Below are 26,635 nucleotides of genomic sequence, written 5' to 3' on the forward strand. Positions count from 1 at the left end.
TTGAAGTGCTGTGATGTTTGAGGCTGGAGAAATGCCTCACTGGGTAGAACACTTGCTGTAGGAGCCAAAGATTTGAGTTCAAATCTCTAGCACCTCCATAAGAAGGTGGATGTGGACATGCACACGACAAGCCAGCACTGTGGGGGAGGCAGAGGCAGGAGGATTGCTACAGCTTGCTGGCCCAACAGCTTAGCTCCAAGTTCTGTTGGAGACTGTCTCAAAAGAGTAAAGGGGACAGAGAGTGCAAAAGCAGGACAGCCGACATCCTTCTTTTGCTTAGACGAACATGTGTACAGAGGCACACTCTCCCCTGTATACACACATACACACATGTCACACCATGTATCACACACCAACAAAATTATAAAAATAAATAGTTAATTTTCCTGGGGGTTGAGCTACTCCAAGATTCTTTACATTTCCTGTGATGTCAAGCCTCAGCACAGTAAGAGAGCAATGGATCAATAGACAATATCTTCTCTCTTACTTGTATAAAATAAATACAGAAACTTCAGAGAGTTTATCTCCCAAAGATGAGGCAGACCAATGCTATTGCATGGGTAGCAGATCCAGTACCCCAGATCTCCTGGAGTTCCAGCATACACAAGCACTCAGAAGAAGGGCTTTTATTTTGTTTTATTTATTTTTCTTACAAATCTTGCACTTGGTAGAGGCTTTACCATAGCTGCAAAGAAAACTTGCTTTTACACCAAGTGTGAACCCCCTGAGTATGGAGATAATGATAGGGTTTTAGAACTGAATATAGATTACTCCTATGGATCCAGAATCTAAAGAGCCAGGAAATGCACCCAACTAGAAAAGCAGCACAGAGCAGCTAAGAGACATTTTCAAAAAATAAACTTCCAAGATATGTTACGACTAGCTTTGTATCTATTTTTTTCCTAGACTCATGATGCTCACACTTATCACTAACATGCCTGCACAAACTCCCACTGTACAGCATAATTGATCTTTTAAAACTAACTGCAATAATCTTTAATTGGTTATAAGGACAGACAAATTATGTTGAAATAAATATCTTTTCAGTGTCATAATTGAAACAACTTCTCATTCCTACAAATCCCAAATTCCTTGATGTTGATCAGGACCATATGGCTACTATTCTAACCTCTTGATACTAAAATTCCAGCTTCTTCTTAAGCTGGCTATCAAGATAACATAAGATACAAAGCAAAGTTGGTATAAAATAACATACCATGAAATATACACCATGATATGTATATACACCATGAAAATGTATATTTCTTATTTTATGCAAAAAACCTCCAAAATAAAATAGGATAGTGTTTAATATATAATAGTTACTTAATATTGGAACTCTTTAAACACAGAATACTAGTGCTGCATTCTTCAGGACCTTGTTTCTGCTTGAATAAATTACTTAAAATGATTATCTCAAAAATAATTATTAACATACACCATTATGTTTATTGTCAGTAAATTGCAAAATAAATATACCTTAAAATACTTCCTACGTGGTGCTGGTAAAAGACTAGAGAGTAATGTTCAAGTTTTCAACTGTGCATCTAATTTTCCAAACCTTGGGAGAGATTCAAGGTCAGCTTATGTGTGCCACATCTTTTTCTGAATGATTTCTTCGTTATGTACAAGACTTGAACCTTTTATTGCTTCTTACCACTCAAATTAGTGGGATCATGTTTGACTATTATTAAACCCTGTCAAAGTGGGACATTGCTACTATTTGTTTTACAATTTATCTAGTTATTTTTTCTTTAAAGATTAGGCACTTAATATTTGCTTTATAAAATGAATTCTATCAAAATCAGTATGTGAAATGTATTATTGCTTTGTATGGAATCACACTATTCACTGTTTTTGAGTTACTGTGCACTTCTGCCTTAATTATAGGCAGAAGTGCACAGTATTAATTAATTATGTAATTATCCTATGTGATCTAATCTAGCCACGAAATCTTAAAAATGGGAAAGTGATCAGTTAAGTAGATAAATAGGTCTTAATGTCATGCAAAAAGTTAAATGATTTCTTTAAGAATCATGGCTTGTGAGTCAATGTTTGACATGCACATATGGAAGCTGCTGATGACTTGGGTTGGAATTTGAATAGCTATTATTTACTGTATCCGATCGAAAACATCATTTTAGCACTGTGTTCATTACATTATTTGAGAAATGTTATTGTATCCCGAGAGAATATCAAGAGAGACAATCCTTTCAACTGGGGCACATTCAAGTCTGCTTTATTTTGTTACTAAATCCCAAGAGTGCAGTTTCACACATGTGTGCATAGCTGTCCACAATATCATAATTTTGCAAAGACGCGGGCATCTGAAAGCATCATTTAAAGTGTTGCCACCTTCATCAGATACATTCGATAGGCCATTGTGTTGGCAGTATGGCTAACCTGATCAGATTAGAATTAATAGAGTCAATTCTGGCCTTTGATTTTGAGAGGAGATATCATTCTACTAAAATATTAAGGAATAACCCTATTTTCATTCCTTTTGGTTCAGGCAAAACTGGAAGGATATTATAACTTCAGTCGTATTTTTCTTCATGGAGAAGATAACCATCAAAGCATAAGTAGAATTTTGCCATGAATGGAACAACGGTTTTTAGAACACTGGCTGCCGCGTGCAGCTTGTGCCCACGTGTGTGTTTTCAGCTTGCTTCTTCCACATCTCGGGTGTTTGTTTTAAATAGTGCTTTGATTAGAAATTCTGGCCATTCTGAAGTACTTTGCTTTTCACTGAAGAAAAAGGGCAGAGAGTGTTAAACAGAAGCTGGCAAGGAAGAGGCTGCCATGCGCCTTGTGTGAGACACTGTCTCCACCTAGTGCTGGCTGCAGAGAACAAGGAGCTGAGAGCTTCTTTCTGGCGCGGTTCTAATTTATGGTGTGCACATGTACTGTCATTATAGCTGGTCCTGCTAGTGCCATTACAGCTAAGGGTCTGTCAGCGCTTCATTTATAATGCAGAACATTAGGAGGTCTGTTGCTTTTACATAAAAGCTCACGCTGTGCTGGAACTCTGCAGTCTAATGGTGTCTGCTCTGTGTGAATGTTTAACAGTGTCTGCTGAACTTGACCAGCTCATATTGAAGACACGCTAATGAGTTGAAGCCACAAAAGCACTATAACCAGAATGAGAAATCTTTTCCCTTTTTGAAAAACTTAAGAAATTGACTACAAAATGCTTCTTTTTTTTTTTTTGATCCAAGCATACACACACACACACACACACACACACACACACACACACACACAAAGATATATGTGCTTGTAACTGCCTTATCTATGCAGAGTAAAGGTTCTATATTTGAGTCTTCACATTTGATGATTAGATAGTCCCTGCTACTTTTCTTGTCGCTTGGACAAAAACATATGGCATAAACAACTTCAGGAAGGGGAGGCTTATGTTTGGTTCACATTCCAGAAGATGTCAGGCCTCCCTGGCAGGAACAACACAGTGTCAGGAACAGATCACTCAGTGGTGGAAAGAATGTGTGGCAGGTTGTGTCACAATGGCAGACAAGAAATAGAGAGACTAGGTGTGGGACTGACTGACAGCCTTCAAGGCCTGCCCCTATGGTGCTATATCCTTCAGCTAGGACTATGTCTGGAAGTTTCCACAACATCACAAACAAGTGCTACTTGCTAGGGGCCAAATAGACACAATTATCTGTGGGAGATAGTTTACATCCAAACCATAACATTCTATACTGGCCTTTATATGCTCATGGCCCATCCCCTACAGCGAAGTACATTCAACACAAATCCAGAAATCCCCATATTCTTAACATCCCAACATGCGATGCTACTCAAGACTTCAAAGTTTCTACTGAAACTCTAGGCAATCTCTTAATTGTGAGTCCCTGTGAACTCTAAAAATAAAAAACAAAAAATTAAATACTTTCAATATACAGTGGCGCAGAATAAACAGCTCCATCGTAGAAAAGAAGAATTGAACAGTAGAAGGGCCAGACCAAAAACTCACCCAGGCAAGTGCCACATCCTATGAGTCTGTGTCTGGTATCTAGGGCTTGTGGTAGTTGTCAACATTCCAGAACTTTTGTGAAGCCAGGTCCAGGCACTGGCAGCACCCATGGATTCTCTCTTGGACTGACTGTCCTCAGCATATCAGTTTCTCAGATGTTTACTCCCATTTCTGACCTCTCCGACACCTTAGGTCTCCAGTGCACCTTAGGGTTCACACACTGGCCTAACTTAGTCTCGGTCTCTGTCTCTGTCTCTGCCTTTCTCCCTCTGTCTGTCTCTGCCCCCTCCCTCTCCCTCTCTCTCCCTGTCTCTTTCTCTGTCTCTCCCTGTCTCTCTGTCTCCCCACTCCTTCTCTGGAATCCAGTTGTGCTACACACAGCCTAGCCACATTGTCACCCTTCAGAGCCCTTGGTGTGTACCTCAGCAAGCCTAATCACGATTTTGTCCTATGTGCCTACTTCATCACAGCTGCAGCAAGTCTGTCCACCCCTGGGGAGGGGCAATAGGCAGCTCCTTGTGATCAGGACACCTTTACAGCTCTATATTTTCAGGCAGTCTCCTTTAAAATAAAAGTTCTTCAAATTAATTTCCGTTTGCACCCTTGATTGCTAAGATCTTGTCTCAAGATAACCCTCCTGTTTACCCAGTGCAAGTACTTGCTTTTTCCCTAATGGCTCAGATCACTCGAACAATTACTTACTTTGATCCAAACTTTTCTGTCCATGGTCTTCAACTCTATGTTCATATTTCTTTCTTTACCAAATGTCTTTCCTATTCACATCTTTCTGCCCCATGTCCCACCTCCATTCTCATGAAAAATTCATTAAATGCATGAACAATAACCAAACCACAGCCTAGATGTTTTGCTGCCTTAGACATTTTGCCACCAAATAAATTAGCTAATTATTTTACAATTACACACACACACACACACACACACACACACAGAGAGAGAGAGAGAGAGAGAGAGAGAGAGAGAGAGAGAGAGAGAGAGAGAGAGAGAGAGAGAGAGAGAGAGAGAGATACACACACACAGCCTGACAATTTCATATACTATGGAATGCAGTTTGGTCATATCTTCCCAACTCCATCCCTCCACCTGTGCCTCTAACACACACACACACACACACACACACACACACACACACACACACAGACACACACACACACACACACTCCCAACTTCATATCTTCTTTTTTTATACTTAACTGAGTTCAATTTAATGTGGGCCACATGCTCCTGGCTGTGGGGCCGTCTACTAGAGCATGGGCAAATCGCCCAGGGGTCACACCTCTCAAGAAAAATTGTGTCTCATTCAAATCCTCAGGACACAAGCAAGGTGTACCTAGGTCTTTGTCAAGATGTCACACAGCCTGTAATCTAGACCAGTTGTCAGTAGGGTCTTTGTTTACCATCACACCTCATGAGCTAGGCATTGAATAGTCCCATTTCTCCTGATCTTTTGGTCATCTAGATTCCTACCACAAGGGCCCATGAAGCTCACACAGTATTTCATGGCTTTCCTGGACTGCAGTTCCACATGCTGTCAAGTCCCTGGCACAAACTGATTTCAGATGCCTATAAATACTTGGTCATGTTAATGACATCAATGCCTCCATTTTTCAGTATTGCTTCCTTTTTTTCTTATCTCTGATAAACACTGAAAGAAACAATGTAATGGGGAAGAGTCACTTTTGGTCTTTGTTCCAGAGGCTGTCAGTCCATATCAGTGGGATGTATGCCAGTGAGAGGAGTCAATGTGCGGTAGGCATGTGTAGTGGATCTCATCATAGCAGCAGATAGGCAGCAGAGAACAGGTCCAGACATCAAGACTTTCCCCTAGGGTCCTATGTAGGCCTATTTCAAAGGTTCTCTAAATTCAAAAATAGCACCACCAAGTGTAGTAAGTGGATCCAGTGCACCATGTGGATCCAGAGCACCACATGGATGCAGTGCACCATGTGGATCCAGTGCACCACATCAGGCTTATTGGCAAATACATTTACCTGCTGAGCCATTTCACTAGAACTATGCCTAAGGTTTGACATATACTAAAGGATTTTAGGAGGTACAATGTCAGTAAAAAGTTAAAATTGAACCGAGAAGGGAGAAATAAAATACTAGAGACTATGCTATGTGTTTGTTTATAGTTTTAGAAGAAAACTCTTTCTGTCCACCTTCCATCCAAGTTTTCAGAACTTACATGTCTTTATGAGAAGGACAGGGCATTTACTTACTGGCTTCTTCTTGTCTTTAGTTTCTCATTAAAATTTGCAACAAAAGTCACTTTTTTATCCTCATGAATTATATTATTGCATCTTTCAAGATCTTTGTAGCTAATGATGATAAATTCATAGTTCATGCCTCACATGACAATGTTTTATCTCAGCACAAAATAGTGGATGGGTGATCATCTCCAGGAAAGAAGCTCACTCTGCCACTGGTTTTAGTTGGTGTAAGAAGTGTATACAAATGCAAGGCAATAAACTGAACCCTACACATCCTACGTTTTAAGCACCTAATATTTGCTTGGGCTTCTAAGGATATCCAGACCTCACAGGATAAGTAGAGCCCTCAATGCTGCCTCATGAAAAGATGTGAGTGAAGGCCTATTACTTCAGTGTTATCATTTGATGGATTGCTATAACGTGACTCAAAACAATTGGCTGTGGGGAGATGAGGGAAACCTGAGTGATTGAAGTCCCGAGGGACTGTGTGCTGTTGACATGGCCATGGCCATGCTAAGGACTCTAGCCTCAGATCCATGGGAAAATGGTAAAACCTCCTCCAGCCACCAGGGTGAGGCTCAGCGATAGCAAAGCCTTTTCCTGGTCCATGTGTGGGTGTTCATAGCATGTATCAGAAATGTCCACCATAGTTTTCTACACCATCCCTTGACATTTACTGACTGAAAACAAGACTGCTCCCCTACAGAGAGCGCCCCTCCTGAGCTTAGTTAAACCTCTTTGGTCTGGCAGCATATCCTAAACATGGCCTTCATAATTCAGCTATTTGCAATAACTAAGCCTCAGTCCAAGTGTATATAATAAAATTGCTGAGATTCTGGGAGGGTGGGATGAAGGCCACTGCAGCTTTTGCCTCAGTCAGGCCAATGCCAGAAGCCATGCAAAGATGTGGCAGTTAACAAATGCAACCTCAACTCTCACTGCTCTCATTGCTCTTCAGACTCTAATGGGTAGGCACTGACATCCTTTCTCCATTCCTTTAAAATGTATTTGTGCCAATGTTTTGACTAGCGTCGGCTACTTTCCTATGACTCTGTTCTTGGGAGGTAGCAGCCTGGGATTTCCTTGTCTTATTGCATTCTCCCTGCTACAGTTATGCATTCAATTTTTTTCTGGACACAGACAGTCATAAAGGCCACTGGATTTCATTCCTTCACCTCTGCAGTGTAGGAGCAATTTTTAATTCTCATGGCAATGAATAACTCTCCAGTCATGACTGCCCTATTGGTCTGCAAATCTAATGACACAAGATCCTCAGAGTAGCCAACAACACTAACTAAAGCTTCTATAGGCTGTTAGTTCAGACTTCTGTATCCCTGGGCAGTATTCCCACAGTGAAATCCATCTTACAGCACTGCAAAGCCTGAGGCGTTGTGAGCAAGGGAGTGAGTCTGAACTGAGCACTGGAAGTAAGGGCCAGACTTCTCCTACTATTGGCTTCAGGATCCCAGATTCTAGTTATTGAAGATATAATGCTAGACCTTATTTGGTCACTATGTACATTGACTCTTTCAGATAACATACCAAACAGTCAAGTGTTTCCATAACCTGGACCTTTTTTTCAGATTTGAGTATCACTGCTGCATTCCGTCAAGCCGGGTGCTCCTTGTGGTGTTGTGTAGCATTAGAAAAAAGAACCTTGTGGTTCACTGTTTATGCTTTCTTGTCCATGAAGCAGTTTATCCTGAAGCGATGTTAGGCGTGATATCAAGTCAATGAATGTGCTAGGAAGAGCGCTATGGGCTTCTTGACTACTTTGTTGTCAAGCCTCTTCTGAGATGGGTGGTCCATGATGTGCTTTAACAATAAAAAAAGCTAAATACCTTGGACGTTCTCCCTAAGTCCATCAACAAACTCTATCCTCAAAATCCCATGTCCCCTAACCATGCTTTCCAGTTTGGTTTTCTTGGTTATCATCATCAACATGCCAAAGTCCTAATTACTGCCCATGTATCAATACATTTGCACCTCTCTTCCAACTATATATTTCCTGTTTTTGGAATTATTTATTATGTATACAGTACTCTGCCTGAATGGGTGCCGGCCTGCACACCAGAAAAGGGCATCACATCTCGTTATAGATGGTTGTGAGCCACCAGGTGGTTGCTGGGAATTGAACTTAGGGCATCCAGAAGAACAGTCAGTGCTCTTGACCTCTGAGCCATCCCTTCAGCCCCCCAGCTATATGTTTTCTACAAAGTGGATGTCTACTTGGGATGAGTGGTATTTGCCACTATTCTTCATAGCTATGGGAAGTGGGGGTGCAGAACAGTTGTGCATGCTGAGACGTACTAACATAACCTATTAACCTATTTGCTAGCCAGCCTTTGTGAACCAGCCCGAGTTTCTATCAGTTCAGAGAGAAAATGTTTTGCAATGATTTCTTTACCATTCTGAAATAGAGTCCACAGTTAAGCTATCCTTGCAAGTAGCAATAACAAAGCTAATAAAATGAAATAAAAACTTTAAAGTAAAAGCAATATGTATTGCAGCTATCATGTGTCCAGGGAGAGTTCTTTAATATCATATGCTTGCAATTATGTACAGACTCTCCAGAATATGGGTATGGGAATTACAGACTCCAAAGTATGAAATCATGTTGTATTGATAGCTCAAAAATTATTGGGGCAATGGGTTGAGTATGAAGGCAAGAGAGTGGCTGCGACTGTGAATCTTAGTTGGGTATAAAAAGAACTGTTGCTCTGTCATGAAGGCTGGGAGTATGAAAATTCCCGAATTTTGTGGATAAATGGATTGAGCTAGAAATGATCATAATGAGTGAGTTAACCCAGAAGCAGAAAGAATCAAATGGTATATACTCACTTATATCTGCATACTAGCCCAAGGGGCATGTCCCACCAAAACCTTCACTTACCAGGAAACTGGGACAGAGGGGAGGGCATCCTATTGGGACTCTAAATGAGAGACACATGGGAGAAGAGCAAAATAAAAGGATACAGAAGGTCCTAGAAATCTACAAGTAGAACAATATGATAGGCAGATTTGGGCCCAGCGGTCCCGCTCAAACTATTCTGTTTTTCTTTAAAACAATCATTTCTCGTGCTTAATACTTAATATTTAAAAGGAAATTTACACTAAAAATTAATTTGGGGCTTTAAAATCCATAAATAATTATATCATAATTAGAGATTTTACAACTTTTAGTTAAATTTTTACTTAAGTTTCTTTAACAATTCTACTGAAGTTTTATTTCTAAAAATTTTAGTTTTATTTGAATATTATTTCACCCTATCTATTTTTATGGGACAATTCAAATTAAAAAATAATTAGATAATAAACTGCTTTGTTGTTTTGCCTTCTCTAGCTCATTTTGATGAGATTTCTCTAACTTTACTTTATGTGTATGGGTGTTCTGCTTGCATGTATATGTGTGCACCACATGTGTACAGTGCCCTAGCAGGCCAGAGGGGACATTGGATTCCAGGAACTAAAGTTAGAAATGATTGTGAGCAGCCATATTGATGCTGAGACTTGAATCCAGAGCCTCAGGAAGAACATCCATGCTCTTCACTGCTTAGCCATCTCTCCTGCCCCTCTATTTAACTCATAAACAGCCCCTTACAGTATAAATGTGCTTTGACTGTGATTCTAGGTATATCCTATGAGTTTTCACACAGATACTTTTAACTGCCTACCAAAAAGCTATGGTCAGTGTTTTTTTTCTCCAGCTGGTAAAAATAGCATTTTGAGGAGGATGCTGAGCTTTTAAAAAATATCATATTGTTGAAATTGTAAAATTTGACCTTTCGTGTGTGTGTGTGTGTGTGTGTGTGTGTGTGTGCGTGTGTGTGTGTGATTTACCACAGTATATGTAAAATAAAAAATGTTTTATATTTATTTCTGGGTATGTGTGTGTGTATATTAGTTCATGTGTGAGGGTATACACATGCCTCAATGTGTGGATGGTAGTCAGAGGACACCCTTGGGTGTTGGTTCTCCTCTTACCCTTGAAGTGGGGCCTCCCTTATTTGCCCCTGCACTGTGCACTCCGCACGAGACCTATACTCAAAAGGGAGCCGGAATGTGAACTTTTGGGGAGGATCATGCATCTGTCTCGCATCTCTCTGGGATTGTGCTGGGCTTTAGACATGGGCTTTAGACCATGTCCAGCTTTTATATGCATTCTGAGGGTCCAAATTTAAACCGCCATCCATATGTGTCTATACTGAAGTCTGTTTTTTTCATATGTGACAAATATTATTACTAATACTATAGTAATTGTTGAAAATTACATTCCATGTAAGCAGATTGTAGTATGTATAAATAGTCACAATTACATTCACTAATTTTAATGATGGAATATTTTAATTTTCCTGGACAGAATCTTTTTAAATTTAAATTTATTTATTTTTAACTTATTCACTTTGCATCCTGATTGTATGCCCCTCCCTGATGTCCTCCCAATCCCACCCTCCCTCCCTCTTCCCCCTATTCCTCTCCCTTAGTCCTCAGAAAGGAGGAGCCCTCCTCTCCTACCAACTGACCCCAGTCTATCAAGTCTCATCAGGACCACATGAACCCTCTTCCTCTGTGGCCTGGCAAGGCTGCCTCACCAGGAAGAAGTGATCAAATAGCAGACAACACAGTCCATGTCAGAGATAGCACCTGTTACCCTTTCTAGGGGACCCATATGGAAAATGAGCTGTCTGTAGGCTATGTCTGAGCAGGGGGCCTAAGTCTTCTCCATGCATGGTACTTGGTTGGTGCATCAGTCTCTGCAGGCCCCCTGAGCTCAGATTTGTTGGCACTTTTGGTCTTCTTGCGGAGCTCCTGTCTACGCTGGGTCCTTCTCCACTCCTGCCCCCTTTCATAAGACCCGATAGGTTCTGCCCAAAGTTTGGCTGTGAGTCTCAGCATCTGCTTCGATACCCTGCTGGGTGGAGTCTTTCAGAGGACCTCTGTTGCAGGCTCCCATCCTATTCCCTCTCTTCAACTGCCTCCAGTGTCTATTCTACTTGCCCTTCTGAATGAGAATTAAACATCTTCCCTGGGTCCTCCTTATACTTAGCTTCTTTAGGTCTGTGAATTGTAGTGTGTTATCCTGTATTGTATGGCTAATATCTTCTTATAAGTGAGTATATACCATGCATGCGGGGCAGAACCTTGCTGTATATCCTAGTCTGACCTTGTGATCCTCCTGTCTCAGCGTCCTCAGTGCTGGGGTAACAGGTGTGTGCCACCCTGTCCTGATCTCATTTATTGCTTAAAGATTACAAGTTACCAATTTGCCTACCATTTGTGAGGCACTGTACCCACTATAAACATACATCCATATATATGTAATTAGATTCACCTAATAGCTGGAAGACTCCGGTGATATCATAATTTCTTCCAGAATAAATGTGTGCATATTAGATTTTCTTTGCTTATCCACAAGTTTCACTGAATTTTTCTATTTTCACTGGTATTTCTATTTTTGTATTGTTATTTATGCCACTGTTGTTGTAAATGACTCTTACATTTTGTTTTTTCTTTTGCCTTAGGTTTTTTTCTGCTATGACATTGCCAACTTTGGCTCGGTTTAACCAGTTTCCTCCTTTTTTACAATTAATTCATTTATTTCTAAATTACTCTCATTTGAGTTCTTGTAAATAACAAGTGACCAGACTGGGGATCTTAATTCACACTGAGTCTTTTCCTAGTACTTGGTAGATATTCAATAAAAATCAGTTATGTGGAATGACATTTAACCTTGCTACATCCCACTTTTGTTTTCTGCTTCATTTTAGGTTGGCCATAAAGCATAAAGGGACCAGTAAGCCTGGCCAATGGAAACACTCCAAAGTTGAAAAGCCTCTGTGGAACAAGCTTACATACTTACATACATGTGGCCCGTCCTGCCCAGTGGCCAGCTTAGTGAGGTTGGTTGACTTTAGTGTAAATCTTTACGTTCCAGTATCTGACCAGCCTTCTGAAAATGTCCATGTACCTTTTGAATTTCAATATAAAACAATCTTGTTATTTCTGTTGCTTACTGAAAAGAGGTATAAAAATCATTCACCATGGAAACAAATTGATTTGGTATTTTCTGGTAATCCCTCAAATTTTACTTCATATACTTTGAACATAGTTCTTAGGTATACATACGATCAGAATAGTGTACTTTTCTAGTAATGTCAGAATTGTCATTGTGTAGCAAGTCAGTCTACTTTTAATAAAAGTCTCCATTATTCAACATCAATAAAAGCATATAATAATAATAATAATAATAGTAATAATAGTAATAGTAATAATGCCTAGGATGCTTCTTTCCATCCTTTTACTTCCAGTTTTCTATATTCTTGGAAGGAACCCAATAATCAGGAAGTTTGTTGGACAGAATCCTCTCTCACCTGAAGCGTTCGCCTTGTCTAGCCTAACTATACATGTACCTGAATTGCTATTTTCTTTCTGTTTTTCAAGCCTTGTCTGCCCCTTGCCCCAGTCTTTTATTATTTCATAGTTGCTTTTTGCTTTTACATTTTTCTCCATTTACTACTTTATACATCGTTCGTTCTATTTCTTTTTTTTAATTAATTTATTCTTGTTACATCTCAATGTTTATCCCATCCCTTGTATCCTCCCATTCCTCCCCCCTCCCATTTTCCCATTAGTTCGTTCTATTTCTTTTGTCTTGAAGGATGATGCTATTGTAATTACCCTGAATATTCTAACTCGCTGAAATAAATGACCCAAAATGCAAAGTTAATAAAAGATTTTTGACTTCTCCCAAGTAATAGAAACATTAATGTACCTAACTTCAACCTTATGATTTATGATATGAGGAATTGCTTACTGCTGTATGTTTACGTTTTATCGTTAAAGATCTCCACAAGATATCAACATTTCTGTGTGCAGTCAATACGTATTTCCACTTGTCCTGAAGTTTTCATCTTATATCTCAGGCTCTCCATCTTAGGTTACTTTCCTTCTGGCCTGCATACCTTTCATTTAGTGTGTTCGCAATAGAGAACTTTCACTCATCAGACATGCCTTCACTGCCCTTGTTCATGTCAGGCTATAGCCCCACATTCTTTGACCCTTATTTGTAAAATGAAGGGAAAGAACTGATGCATTACATTAGCTAGAGTCATATGGATGGACAGTATCCTCCAAAATAACTGGAGCCCGGGTCCTGCTGCTTCTTGAAATGCTTGGGAAAGAATGTACTTGGCAAGCAGGGAACTCAAATTAAATACAACCCAATTCACTTCAAGTCTGTGTCCATTTCACTTGAAAGACACATATCTTCAATCTCATCTTCGCATAATTGATTTGGGGACTTGGCATCCATAGTGTGGAATTCAGAACCCTTTGGGCACTGTGTTTATTAATTTCATTCCAGATTGGGTCTCTGATTTTATGTTGTATCTATTGTTTGTAATGTGTGTAGGTGACAGGGGAGAACGGGAGCATAGATGTGGTCCCTGGCCCCTATTGTTTGTAATGTGTGTAGGTGACAGGGGAGAACGGGAGCATAGATGGGGTCCCTGGCCCCCAAGTTTTCCAGTTGAAGTATAGGCTGTAAGAGAAGAGAGAATAAAGCAGAAAAGGCCACGAAGGTGGTGAATAAAGAATGAGGTGAGGAGAGAGATGAATCCACATAACAAGTTTATGTGTCCAAACAGTAATGGCTGAAAGTCGATGAAAAAGGAGTCAGGCTTGATAGGCTAAATGGGCTTGATAATTAAGTCACAGTATTGAGTCTAGGGGAAGCATCTCACAGTCACTGAACTGAGGGTCCAGTTCTTTCAATTTCATGGGAAGAGGTATTTAACATAAAATGATGACTAACAGCAGAGGTAAGAAATGCAAACACTATGGAAATACAAAGTTATTTCCTACTGTCTCAGCTTGCACGCACGTCAAAAAGCCCTGGCAGCTGATCCGAGAACTCATCCCATGCTATTTTCACTATTTATCCTAAAAAGAAATCAATAACATTTGATAAAATAGTTAATAAACTACAGAATTTTATGTATACAAGGATGCCAGTGTTTTAGAACATATTAAGGCTTATTAAAAGCAGAGGAGTAATACATTTTTCTGGTTTGTTCTAAATTATAGGAATGAACTCTCATGCTATTTTCTCAAACCTTGAAGAAAACTTATAATTTGAGAAATTACAGTTCTAAATCTTCAAAGACAAGGAATAATTGGTTTTTCATAGTCAAAGATGAAATCATTAGAATTAGCAAGTTTAAAGAGGCTTACGATTTTGGAATGTATTACAGGATAATGATCTTAAGACTACTAAGTTAAAATACATCTATTCAGATAAACCAATGATAGAAGAAAATTAAAAGTACATGTTTTATTAATCTGTTGAGAAATATTTTTTTCAGTGACCAAAGTGGTAAAATGCATGGGATTCCCATATCCCTTAGATACAGGAATCTGAGGATACGGAACAGGGCACTGCATCTATCCCTTAGATACAGGAATCTGAGGATATGGGACAGGGCACTGCATCTACATGTGGACCAGGAACCTTTTGCCAATGAGGTATAGCCTTTAAAGGAAGAAAGGGGAAGATATACAACCTTGGAAATGAACAAGCTAAAAGCTGAGGATTTAGTTATTTATCACTATCAAGTAGCTGGCAATTGAGAAACTGAAGTTGTTGGTATGAGAGACGAGTGAAAAAAAACCAAAGGGAATTACCCACTTAGGGGAGCATGCGGGCTCTTCGGGGTCTCCTGACAATGCAGATGTGTGTAGAGTGGCATGACCACAGAGAAGACCAGTAAAGAAATCAGAATTCCAACTGAGAAAATGGAGGGGGAGAAACAGCCCCAGCTGGTTTAATGAGTCATGTTTTTGTTGTCCTTCATTTTCCTGTGGCTGTACTTCACTATTTGCCTGAAGGACAAAGTCTTGAATGGGAAACCAGACATGATGGCAAATCCCTAAGGTTCCAGCACTTGGGAACGTAAGGCAGGAAGTTCACAAGTTTAAGGCCATCCTAGGCTGCATGGCTAGTACCGGCTCAGCCAGGACTATACCTTATCTTAGAAAACCAACCAACCAAAAACCTGTGAGAACAAATATAAAGATATCTTAATATTTTGTGTGTGTGTGTGAGAGAGAGAGAGACAGAGAGACAGAGAGAGAGAGAGAGAGAGAGAGAGAGAGAGAGAGAGAGAGAGAGAGAGAGAGAGGGAGGGAGGGAGGGAGGGAGGGAGGGAGGGAGGGAGGGAGGGACAGAGAGCACCACATTGGTCCTATGAAGGTCAAGGACAGCTTGTGGGAGTCAGCCCTCTCCTTTCACCATGTGGGTCCTGGGGATTGAATCCAGGTCATCAACCTTGGAGACATACACTGTTACATGCTGAGCCATCTCACCACCTGAGAATTCAAGTATCATAAAGGAAGAGTTAAAATTAGTATCTCAGATAGTTGGAAAGCTAATTTTTCATTCCTGAGTGTTTCTGTGATGCCTTACACTGAAAGGGAGAGCTCTTTGGGGTTTCTTCCTTCTACCTAAAAATCAGAGAATCCGTTGGAAGGTAGCAGTGCATCCGCGGAGCAGAACAAATGCCCACAGTGGCTACTACTGTCAGAGGCAAACTGGAAGCTAAATAAATCAAGACCAGCAAGGGGCTAAACTATCACATCTCAGATTTATTTCTCAGAAATTTAGTATATATTGTATCTTATTTACTTTTGTATTGCTGTGATAAAACACCATAACCAAGGAAACTTACAAAAAAGAGAATTTGTTTTGGGGGTTTATGGTTTTAGAGTGTTAGAGTCCATCATGGCAGCCCAAAGGAATAGCTGAGAGCTCATGTGTTGATCCATAACCAAAAAGCAAGGGAGAGCGTTAACAGAGAAAGGCATGGACTTTTGAAAGCTCAAAGTCCACCCTCAGACACATCGCTTCATACCTCCTGATCCCTCCCAAACAGTTCCCTCAAACAGGAAACAAGTTTTTAAAATATGACCCTAGGGGATCCATTCTCATTCAATCAACTGCAATGAAGTATTGAAAAACTCCGAAATTTGTGGACAAATGGATTCAACTAGAAATGATCATAATGAGTGAGTTAACCCAGAAGCAGAAAGGCTCAAATGGTATATACTCACTTATATCTACACACTAGCCCAAGGGGCATGTCCCATGAAAGTCTTCACTTACCAGGAAACTGGGACAGAGGAGAGGACATCCTATTGGGACTCTAGATGAGAGAAGCATGGGAGAATGGCAAAGTAGAAGGATCCAGAGGGTCCTAGAAACCTACAAGAAGAACATTATGATAGGCAGATTTGGGCCCAGGGGTCCTGCTCAAACTGTGGCACCAGCCAAGGACAATACAGGCAATAAACTTCAAACCCTTACCCAGATCTAGCCAATGGACAGGACATTCTCCGGAGTTGAGTGGAGAGTGGGATATGACTTTTACACGTACTCTGCTGCCTCATATTTGACCACATCCCCTGGATAGGGAGACCTGGTGGCACTCAGAGGAAGGATAGCAGGCTACCAAGAAGAGACTTGATACCCTATGAGCATATACAGGGGGAGGAAGGCCCCCTCAGTCACAGTCATAGGGGAGGGGAGTAGGGGAAACGGGAGGGAGGGAGGAATGGGAGGATATAAGGGATGGGATAACCATTGAGATGTAATATGAATAAATTAGTAAAATTAAATTTAAAAAAACCTCCTAGTTCCACACCCTCCTTCTATAAACTGACAGGATCACAGGCTAAGTATGAATAAAATTCATTTATCTTGTTTTTCCCTTCTTCCATGGCAAACAAAACAAAACAAGTCAGTAATTTAACATCCAAACATCAATGTAAACTTAATCTGTGTGTGCACATGTACATGTGATGTGTGTGTGTGTGTGTGTGTGTGTGTGCTTGTGTGTGTGTGTGTGTAGAAACCATAAAATAATCTTGGATGTCTATACTCAGGAACTGTCTTTTTACAGACAGTCTGCTCATTAGCCTAAAGTTAAAAAGCAAGAGACACTGAAAATCTAATGAGAACAATATTCAATTTCTGAAGCTGTAGATGAAAAATAAGAATGGGCTGTTAGGAATGAGGTAGAAAGCTGGGCTGGAGCGGCAGCTGAGTGGTCGAGTATATCTCTAGTGTGTATATTGCCCTGTATTTGACTACAATACCACAAAAATTAGGAAAGAGGAAATAAAATACTAAATTATAAAACAAAAATTGATAGACAAGACTAGGTGGCACGTGTACACAGAAAAATCAAAACAAAAAAAACCTGTTCTCTGAAAATATTAATAAAAATATATACACAGCTATACTTACTAAGAAAATTTGGATAAAATGAAGTAATAATAAGAATAAAGGAAGATATAGATGTATATATATATATGTATCTGCTGAGGGATTGTATAAATATAATAAAGGGATATTTATTATAAATAACTTTAGATTAATAATTATAGTAAATAATAAAATGGTCAAATTTTTGGACAAAAAGTAGTATGTTAAAAAGGAGTCAAGAGGAGAGCAAAAGGGCTGGTGAGATGGTTCCCGTTGTAAAGGTATGTGCCACCATGCTTAGTGACCAGAGTTCCATTCGTAGGAACCATGTGGTAATAAGGAAAGAACTGAACTGACCCTGGTAAGTTGTTCTCTGATCTGTAGCACACCCACATCCATACCCACACCCACAGTGCCCTTCCAATACAGAAATACATTCTAATTAAAAAGAGACAGCCTGCGTTGGTCTACCAGCCATGGGAAAAAAAAAAATAAAAAGTAAAAGTCTTCCTGCAAGTACACCATGGCCTAGTTTTCCTGATTCATTGTACCAAACCAATTAAGAAACAAATAATTCAGAACTTAAAACAAAAAAAAAGGGAGTATCTTTTAATTCATTTCACTAGAGAAATATTCTTATATGACTAAGAACATGTAAGAACTTTATATGTCAACTCCAGGTACAAGTATTTGCAACCATCCTAAGGAAAATATTAGCTAACTGAAGTCAGCAATGTATAGGTGTTGTATTACACGTTCACTTGTTTGAGTAAATTTCAGTCGACCTCCACCCAGGAGTGTAAGCTTAGTTTAAAACAAGAAAATTAATGTAACTGACACATAGATGATGAAGACAAGTAATAGAAACCCAAATACATTCAAAAGAGTTTTCTATGGCACAACATGCATCTAGCACTTTAATAGGATTCTTCAGATCACAGCTAAGTTCTCCTCCATGCTACAGTGTCTCTGAGCTACCACCACACCCCTTCCTAAAAATGGATCAAAATGGGGATTCCTTAACTTTACATAGAACATTTACATCTCAAACACATTTTGAAAAGCTAACTTACATGGGCACTAAATGGCAGAGGGCCAACAAGAGACAATGTACAAAGAGGAACAAGATGGAGGAGCTTGCCTATGGGATATCAAGATTTACACGATAGTGTCACCAGACATGAGGATACAGGGCATGATAGACAAACTGATGTGCTGACGAGAATGGAACTCACAGAACAGGAATGGAAGTGTGACAGTTTTTAGAATGGGCATTACAGACGAATGGTGGATGCCACCTGACAGTTGTTAATGCAGTTGGGAGAAAAGAAGGAAAAATGACAGGAAGAAAGGGAAAAGAGGGGCAGGAGCAAGCTTGGAGTTTGCTGAACATCGTTTTTTGATCACTGTTTCTTTCATTTACTCTTCTTGCTCAATCTAATCTCTGTGGATAGCAATTGCATTCCCCAGGTCCCTCCAGCTGTGCTCAGGGAACCATCCTTGCTCCCCGCAATACACTATGCTCCACTAATCTTCATATCTGTTATGCCCACTATTCCAATCCTTACTGCACTGACGCCAGCATTCTTACCAGTGCAACTGTATCCTCAGAACCCAAACAAATAAAACAAAACAAAACACCACACCTGATTGACATAGCATTGCAACGAGAGCCTAAGCCTTCAGGACTGTGGTGTGGCCTTGTTAAGTAAGGGTCTCCTCTTGTGAGTCCCCTGCTGCTTCTACTTTCATTACTGTGATTTTCTAGTTGATTTCTAAGTAAATCTCTGGTGTTCTTAAAAGTATAGAATATCCTGTTCAATTTATACTTTTATTTCTGGCTTAAAATAAACAATCAGTAACTATTTGAAGAGTTTATGAATTAATACTATGAGTGAAAAGTATGGACAAAATAATATTAAGTCACTAAATTCTACAATGAAAATGTCTGAAATATATTCATTTTACTTTATCATCTTATTCTGCTTTTTACTATCCCCTAAGTATAGTATTCACTGCTGTTTTGCTCTAGTTTAAGATGATATTATAGTAAGATATTATATTATTCATTTTCATACACCCGTCTTTTACTTCATACTTACTAAAAATACTCCAGACAAAAGCAAAACCAAAGATACTTGAAGTTAATTCACTTCTACATTTCTAGAATGTTTCTTTTGATACTTTTTTCAAAATCCATTTTATACTTAAAAAGTTGGATACTTTAAAAAATGTGATCAATTTTAAATAAAAAAAAAACCATTGAATTTATTCCTTATACAAAACAAAACAAAACCAAAAACACCAAACACTAAAAACCCTAGGATTCCTTGGAACAGCTCAGATCTTCGATAAATCTCTGCTGAATGAATGAAGGATTAGAGGTACAAATTTTCATGCTATTTATTGCTCTTATACTCTTTATGTCTTTCCGAAGGAGTTTGACTGACCAATAGAAGGCTTACTGGTGCCAAACAGCCCTACCATGAAGAGGCCGGTTTGTAAGACGCCAGAGCACCATGTCCCTGTGAGACTCCAAATCCTAAGGAACGGAGAGAAGAAAAACAGCAGAGCCCTTGTGATTGGCCCTGATGCCTCACCTGGGTGCAAATGGCAGTAAGAGCAACAAGCCAGTCATGCTCACCGCTCAGTGCACTTCATGTCGAATGGTTTCTGGAGGAATTATAGATTTACTTACAAAAGGGGGTCCTGTTTGAAGATGAAAACATATACACATTTTTATTTAGTTTCTGTGTCAGGAGCTGAAATTAATCTCTTCCATTTCCATCCACACACAAACAAAATGAGTTAGATGAGTGACTGTAATTTAAACAGCTCTCTCTGTCTCCAATGAGCACGTTGGCTTGAGTTTTAGTGTGTGTAGAAATGAGTGAACTCATGGCGTGCTTATGCACTTTAGCTTTTAAATTGCTTGTTACTGTAAATAATTATTCTGACATCTTTGGATTAAGACACACAGTTCTGTGAAGTACTAGGAAGCATTGATCTAAGGTTGGAAGTTACCTTGCGATTCAAATAAAACCATCCCAAACATCATGTATTTCTCTACCACTGGGGACAAATCACCTGCTATATGTTTCTACTTTATGACAAAGGGAATCATGGATTGCCAAAAAGCTTTGATGGAAAGAACGAGTTAAACACATTGTTTCTTATATAATTACCAGCAGTGTTACCTCCTGACCTTTCTTCTAAGATATTTAGGATATCTGAAGCTGCTGATAATAGTTTAATATTACTCTCTTCACATCGATTAAATACACTTCATGCATCACGGAACAATGAGTAACATTCAGATTGGCTGTCCACTGAACTGCCTGTAAAGATGATAAAGTAAAAAATTAATCTTCAAAGTAAAGTCAAGCCTGAAATTGAAATCTTTGACGCATACATCTCATAATTAGCTCATTCTGCTCGATGTAAGATGTGAGGGTAATGCCTTTAAAAAGGGTATGGCTTTTTTCTAAACACCCGAAGTTAACACACATAATTTCTATTCCTTTCCACATCTATGCTTTTTTCCCCCTTACTTTGTATCTTTAATTGTAATTATACATTATACACAGATCACATCCTATCACCTTAGTGTTTAAAGTTCTTAGCTCAGTCAAGGAATTCAGAAGTATTTAGAAAGACGGGCAGATTTGAACAACTGTCCTGGCAGAGAGTGTGTGCACTGGCTGCTGTCTGAGGGCTCTCTGCTCATGGAATGGGCCCTGATTGATTGAGCACTCAGGTAGTAGAAGGCCAGCTTGTTCTCTACCTGAATTATTATTGTCCAAATAATTAAAATACCCTGGCATTCACTTGACAAGAAAATCCTTGCAAACGGAGATTTATGTTCCTTTGCTGACTGAGACAGTTTTGTACAGGATCATTGACAGCAAATCCTCAGCTGTGTGGAAATACTGGTTAATATAAGGTTAGATAGAAGGACAGCTAACTTGAGAGCATGGTTGTGTGGCCCATCTGCAGAAGGGACATATTGGAGTCTGTTAGTGGCATCGCAAAGGTAGACAGCTTATTGGGTTTCCTTTAATAGAACCAAGCTACATATCTTCCATGGAATGCTTTGCTCTCATTAATATGAAAGGCTTTACTTATTTATGAAATGTTGAGCTATATATACGCATATGTATACATGTGTGTGTGTGTGTGTGTGTGTGTGTGTGTGTGTGTGTGTATACACAGACAGCTAGAATCATGATAGAACTCCACTTAAGCCCCATCCTGCTCTGGCCACCGCCATCCTTCAGCCATGTAACATCATGTAGATGGGTTGAGGGTCTGCCGTTGTATTGGTCCCACGATCTACAAAGCCAGAGGAAGATATCACTTGCTTCTCTATCAGAATCACTTGCTGTGCTGTTGCAGGCCTCAGTCCACATGCTGCTTGCTCTGTCACATCCAGGATTAAAGCACTAGAGAGCCACGTTAATCCCACTGCTAATGGCCAACAGTAGGTGCCAAAGCAGTGCTCACAAATGAGTGGTTAACTGCGTTTGATCCGTGTTTCATTTTCTAAAATACAGCACTTATTAGAACTGCATAGAGAAGTTCACGAACTTGAAAATCGGAATGAAGATATATTCCAAGCAAGCATTCTTCTGATCCTCATTCTTTAAAATTTTCTAGGTTTAGATTCTTAGTAGAAAGAATAAGTAAATAAAGCCTTACACAGAAAATGAATGCTATCTCTAAGAGTTTCTCCAAGTCGATAAATTTACATTTCAGAGTGTTCAGCACTGTGAAAAAAAAAAAGGATTGTAATATGGTAGATAGACTTTCTTATATAAATTCCTCACAGAAAGCATGCTTATTTAGCATGCCATATCATTCAGTATACAGTATGGAGTTTTATATTTAATTATGAAATATTAAGCTTAATATTTAATTATGTTAGAATTTGAAATTTTATCTTTTAAAGGAAGGCAAGTCACCATAGGCATGTTAAGACATGTGATAGCTAATCAACAGTGTCAGTAACACGCACGTGCCTCAAATTATTTGTTTCAGAACTATTAGTACTGAAAGGAAAGAGACAAGACATGCCACAAACTATTCAGAAACATCAAGGAACCAGATTGAATTTCACCGTCTTTTAGAGAGGTAAATGTTTACTTTTCAAAATGTAAAGGTGGTTTGCATGTGAATGCTTGAATGGTCATGCTTAGCCACCGGCACACAAGATGTTTCTCTATATAAACTGTGAATATAATGACTACAGACATTTTAATCATGTATACCTATATACCTATATGTGTATATGTATTTGCATATGTATATGTGTATGTGTATTGTGATAAGAAATCTCCTTCTATCAGTCTTCTCCAAAAATTCAAAATGGCATTTCCAGAAACGAGAATAAATGGAGCCTGGCATTTAAATGCAGATAATCCGACTTCAGAAGATGCAGTCATTGTCAGGTGTTAGAAGCCAGGCATTTTCTGCTCTGTGCTTTGATGTTGGCCAGCACGGAAACTAGTGCATGAGAAAAGAATGCACAGAAAACTGCTTATATCAGCCCTCTGCGGCCTGCCCAGAAGGGCCAAGTTCAGCACTAAAGCTAGGGCCTCAAGACAGGGTAAAAGATAAAGGAGGAGTAGTTAGCCGCCCTTTCTTCTGCTCTGTGACTCAACTGTCCTAAAGCAGGATGCTCCCACAGGTGAACAGTCACTCTAGAGAAATCTGAGTGAGGGGACAGGTGCTGGTATACCATGGGCTGCACTGTAAGCTCCCGAGGAAAGCAGCCTAGGGAAATGAGGGGCACTGGATTAGCTCTTTTGGTATCAGTCAAACACAAGCAGGGCGATCCCACCACTGCTGAGAGTGTTGCCTCTCATTCGGTGTCTACTGGTCCATCAGCTGGAGCAGGAGACACTGTACTTCCTAGTGGCTTATTTTTTTCAAGACCCCCTCAAGGAAATAAGTGCTCTCATTGTCTGCTTTAATTGCTGCAGGCCAATGTAGGATGTAAAAGTTAGAAACGCTTCGTAGCTGAGTCTTGCTGAGGAGCACACAGTTATCTCTGACTTACAAGGTAGTACATGCCAGCATTAGCAATGTATGACAGGACCCTCTTAATCCCAACAATACTCCTTAGGAAATGGCTCAGCATATCTGTTTCTTTCTCCCTGGGGGTTAGGTATGGCTAAGGGCAACAACACACTTAGTGGTCTCCTGCTCTCCATGAATTAGAACTCAGATTTCTTGTTCCAGAATGGTAACTTCAAGCTGCTCCTGACTTCTTTCCAGGCTCATCAGATCCCCCAACCCATGCATACACTCAGGCCCAGCCTCAACTCTTCTATTTTATTTTTAAGATAATTTTTACAATGTCTTAAGGATTTCATTTCCACCTTCTTTATCCATATTTCCTCTTCTGTAATTGTTGTTAACACACACACATATACACACACACACACACACACACACATACACACACACACACACACACACACACACACACACACCTGCTGAATCCTTTAGTGTTTCTCATATAAACATGTGTTTAGTGATAACTAACCCAGGGATTGGGTAGCCTATCAGGAGACTTGTATCTGAAGAAAACTAATTCCCCCTCTCTCAGCAGCCACTGATCGCCAGTGGCTCTTCATCTAGGGTGGGGGCTTCTGCCATTTCTCCCGGCCACGTTGGCATGTTGAGTGATGTGCTCATCATGCAGGTAATCCTTTAAGCAGAATATTGTTGCTAGCTCATGAGTGCAGCGTCATGATCAGGTCTGGAAGACAGTATCTTAGTGGGCGTCCTGGTTCTCTGACTCTTAAAATCTTTCTATCCCCCTCTTCCATGCAATTTTCTGATCTTTAGGTTGCATTGCAGATGTCCCAACAGGAGCTAGGCACCCCAAGGTCACTTACTTTCTGCATTTTTACCAGTTGTGGATCTCTGTAGTAACCTCTGTCTGCTGGAAAAAAAGAAAGAAAGAAAGAAAAAGAGACTTTTCTGATGAGGGGGGATCACTACACTTACCTGTGTGTACGAGGTAAGGTACTGGAGAGATGGCTCAGCAGTTAAGAGCACTGTCTGCTCTTCCAGAGGTCCTGAGTTCGCTTCCCAGTAACCACAAGGTGGCTCACAACCATCAATAATGTGATCTGGTGCCCTCTTCTGGCCTGCAGGTGTACATGCAGGCAGAGCACTGCGTACATAATAAATAAATAAATAATATAAAAAGAATACAGTTATAAATTATATTAGCTTAGAAAAAATAGCAGTAGAGGGTTCTCCTCTAGGGTCCTTGACCTCTCCAGCCATGGGAGGTTAGCTAGGTTTACAATACTAGGCATGAATTCCCTCCTATTGACTGGGCTTTAATCCCAATTAAACAGCTGATGAATACCCTACCCCCGCCAAGATAATAGTGCATTTGGAGGACTTTTACTGGTCAATCATTTGTTGTAGCCAGGGCTTTATAGTTGGGTGGGACTGTTGATCCCTTGCGCAATACCTCTGAAATTATGACAGCTAGGCCCAGAGGTGCCTTCCATGTCAGTTACAGCTTGATTCCTCCAAGTTCTGTGTCTGAAGTGTGTGGTGTCTCCTGCAATTAGGTCTTGCCTGTAAGTTCTGGACGTATCCAAGGACAAAGACAATAGCCTATATTGTTGTAGGAGTCTTTTGGAAACTCCTGACCAACATTTGAAAAGAGGTTTTCAGTGTGGCATGGGCGGTTTTGTTATACAGTCTATGACTCTTGGAGAAAATATTATCCCACAAGGTATAACCATTTTTGAAGTATATAAACATCTACATGTGTAAATACATGTAAATCTGTATTTTTAAGTAAGCTTAGAAAATAATGTTTCCTTTATGGCCTTAGTGTTGTTTATTTCCTCTTTTATTCTGCATTACCATCCCCCCTCCCTTGACCTCCAGTCAAAGTCCTGCCCTTTCCCTTCCTCCCTTCAGGACACAAGAGCACCTGTGTCCTTCTCTTGGTGAGCTCTTATTCATGTTTAAAGTCTAAGCCAATGTCCAGTCCTTACATAAGGCCTCTGAAGGAAGGAATCCACTGTTTTCCTTTTTTCTTAGGGCATGCTGGCCATTGCTTATAGCAGGACCCATTGCATCATACTGAGAGTTGGCTGATGACCTGTCTCCACTCTAGGCTAGATAGGTAGCTCTTCCAGGAACCAAGAATCCATGTCATTTATCTCAGAACCCACAAAATACTTTGTGGATCTGAGGGGGACAGTCAATGGCAGTGCTTCAGGAGGCAAAAATTCTTGTTTCAATCACCTCTAGGGGAGGGAGATGAGGAGCTGCTTGGTGATAGGTGTAGCTCTGGTGTCTTTGGAGAGGGCATGGGACTTCGTCTGAAAAACGCAAAGAATGTATTTTAGGTATAAGGCTGAATATGAGTTAAAGCCACAGAATTGGATGGATGTAGGTAAGACACAGGCTCAGAAAAGTTAGAGTTCTTAAGTCCACAAATCAGAGACAGGAACTGAGAGTCAAAAGGAAATGCGAGCCCCAGAGCCTGCTCTTGAGGCCTCATTAATTAATGGTCAGGCCTTGGTTTCTTTTGTTATCTTATCTTAATACTGGAATCTTTCTGTAATCAAAATCAATTTATATGTCTCTTGTTACAGGTGCACTGAAATTTTAAATTTACCTTCTGCTGCTCGGAGACTTTTCAATGACAAAGGGAAGGAAGTTTTTTCCTGGAAAGACCTACAGGGAGATGAGCTGGTAACTGAGGGGGTGTGGAGTTGGAAATGTGAATAAATGAGCACAAACTAAGGAAAATGTCCTTCAATGCAAGGCTTCCATGCCTGCCTTTCTTATTTCTTCTAGAATTCTCACCAAGGAGCCAATCAAAAAGCAATGCTAATCAGTAGCATTGCTGCCTTCCTAGTCAGTGGGCCAGGTATACATGACTGAATATAAGAAATATATGCTTACCATGCCTCTTTGAAGAGGATATTCTTTTCTCCACACAGAACCTGAGGCAGGCCAATGACTCACTATGTCTATTTCTGACACTGTTGCTGAAGCAGATAGACCCTTGAATCTTTGTGACGTCTATACAGTATAGTTAATTATTTCTTTACTAAATGACTAATTTCCTCACTTTCTCACTTTAAAAAATTATACCTTTTCACA

General features: G+C 39.9%; 1 protein-coding gene across 1 annotated transcript in view; it reads left to right on the plus strand.

Annotated features, from left to right (window-relative positions):
- The window catches only part of Dcdc1 (doublecortin domain containing 1), a 364,522-nt gene that overhangs the window by 288,724 nt on the left and 49,163 nt on the right, over positions 1-26,635 (plus strand). The window contains 4 exon segments of the mRNA XM_051144875.1: positions 11,994-12,072; positions 12,075-12,125; positions 19,923-20,101; positions 26,122-26,221. Of these exon segments, the coding sequence (XP_051000832.1) occupies positions 11,994-12,072; positions 12,075-12,125; positions 19,923-20,101; positions 26,122-26,221 (409 nt within the window).

This window comes from Acomys russatus, chromosome 4, assembly GCF_903995435.1.
Source record: "Acomys russatus chromosome 4, mAcoRus1.1, whole genome shotgun sequence".
In the NCBI taxonomy this organism is placed as follows: domain Eukaryota; kingdom Metazoa; phylum Chordata; class Mammalia; order Rodentia; family Muridae; genus Acomys; species Acomys russatus.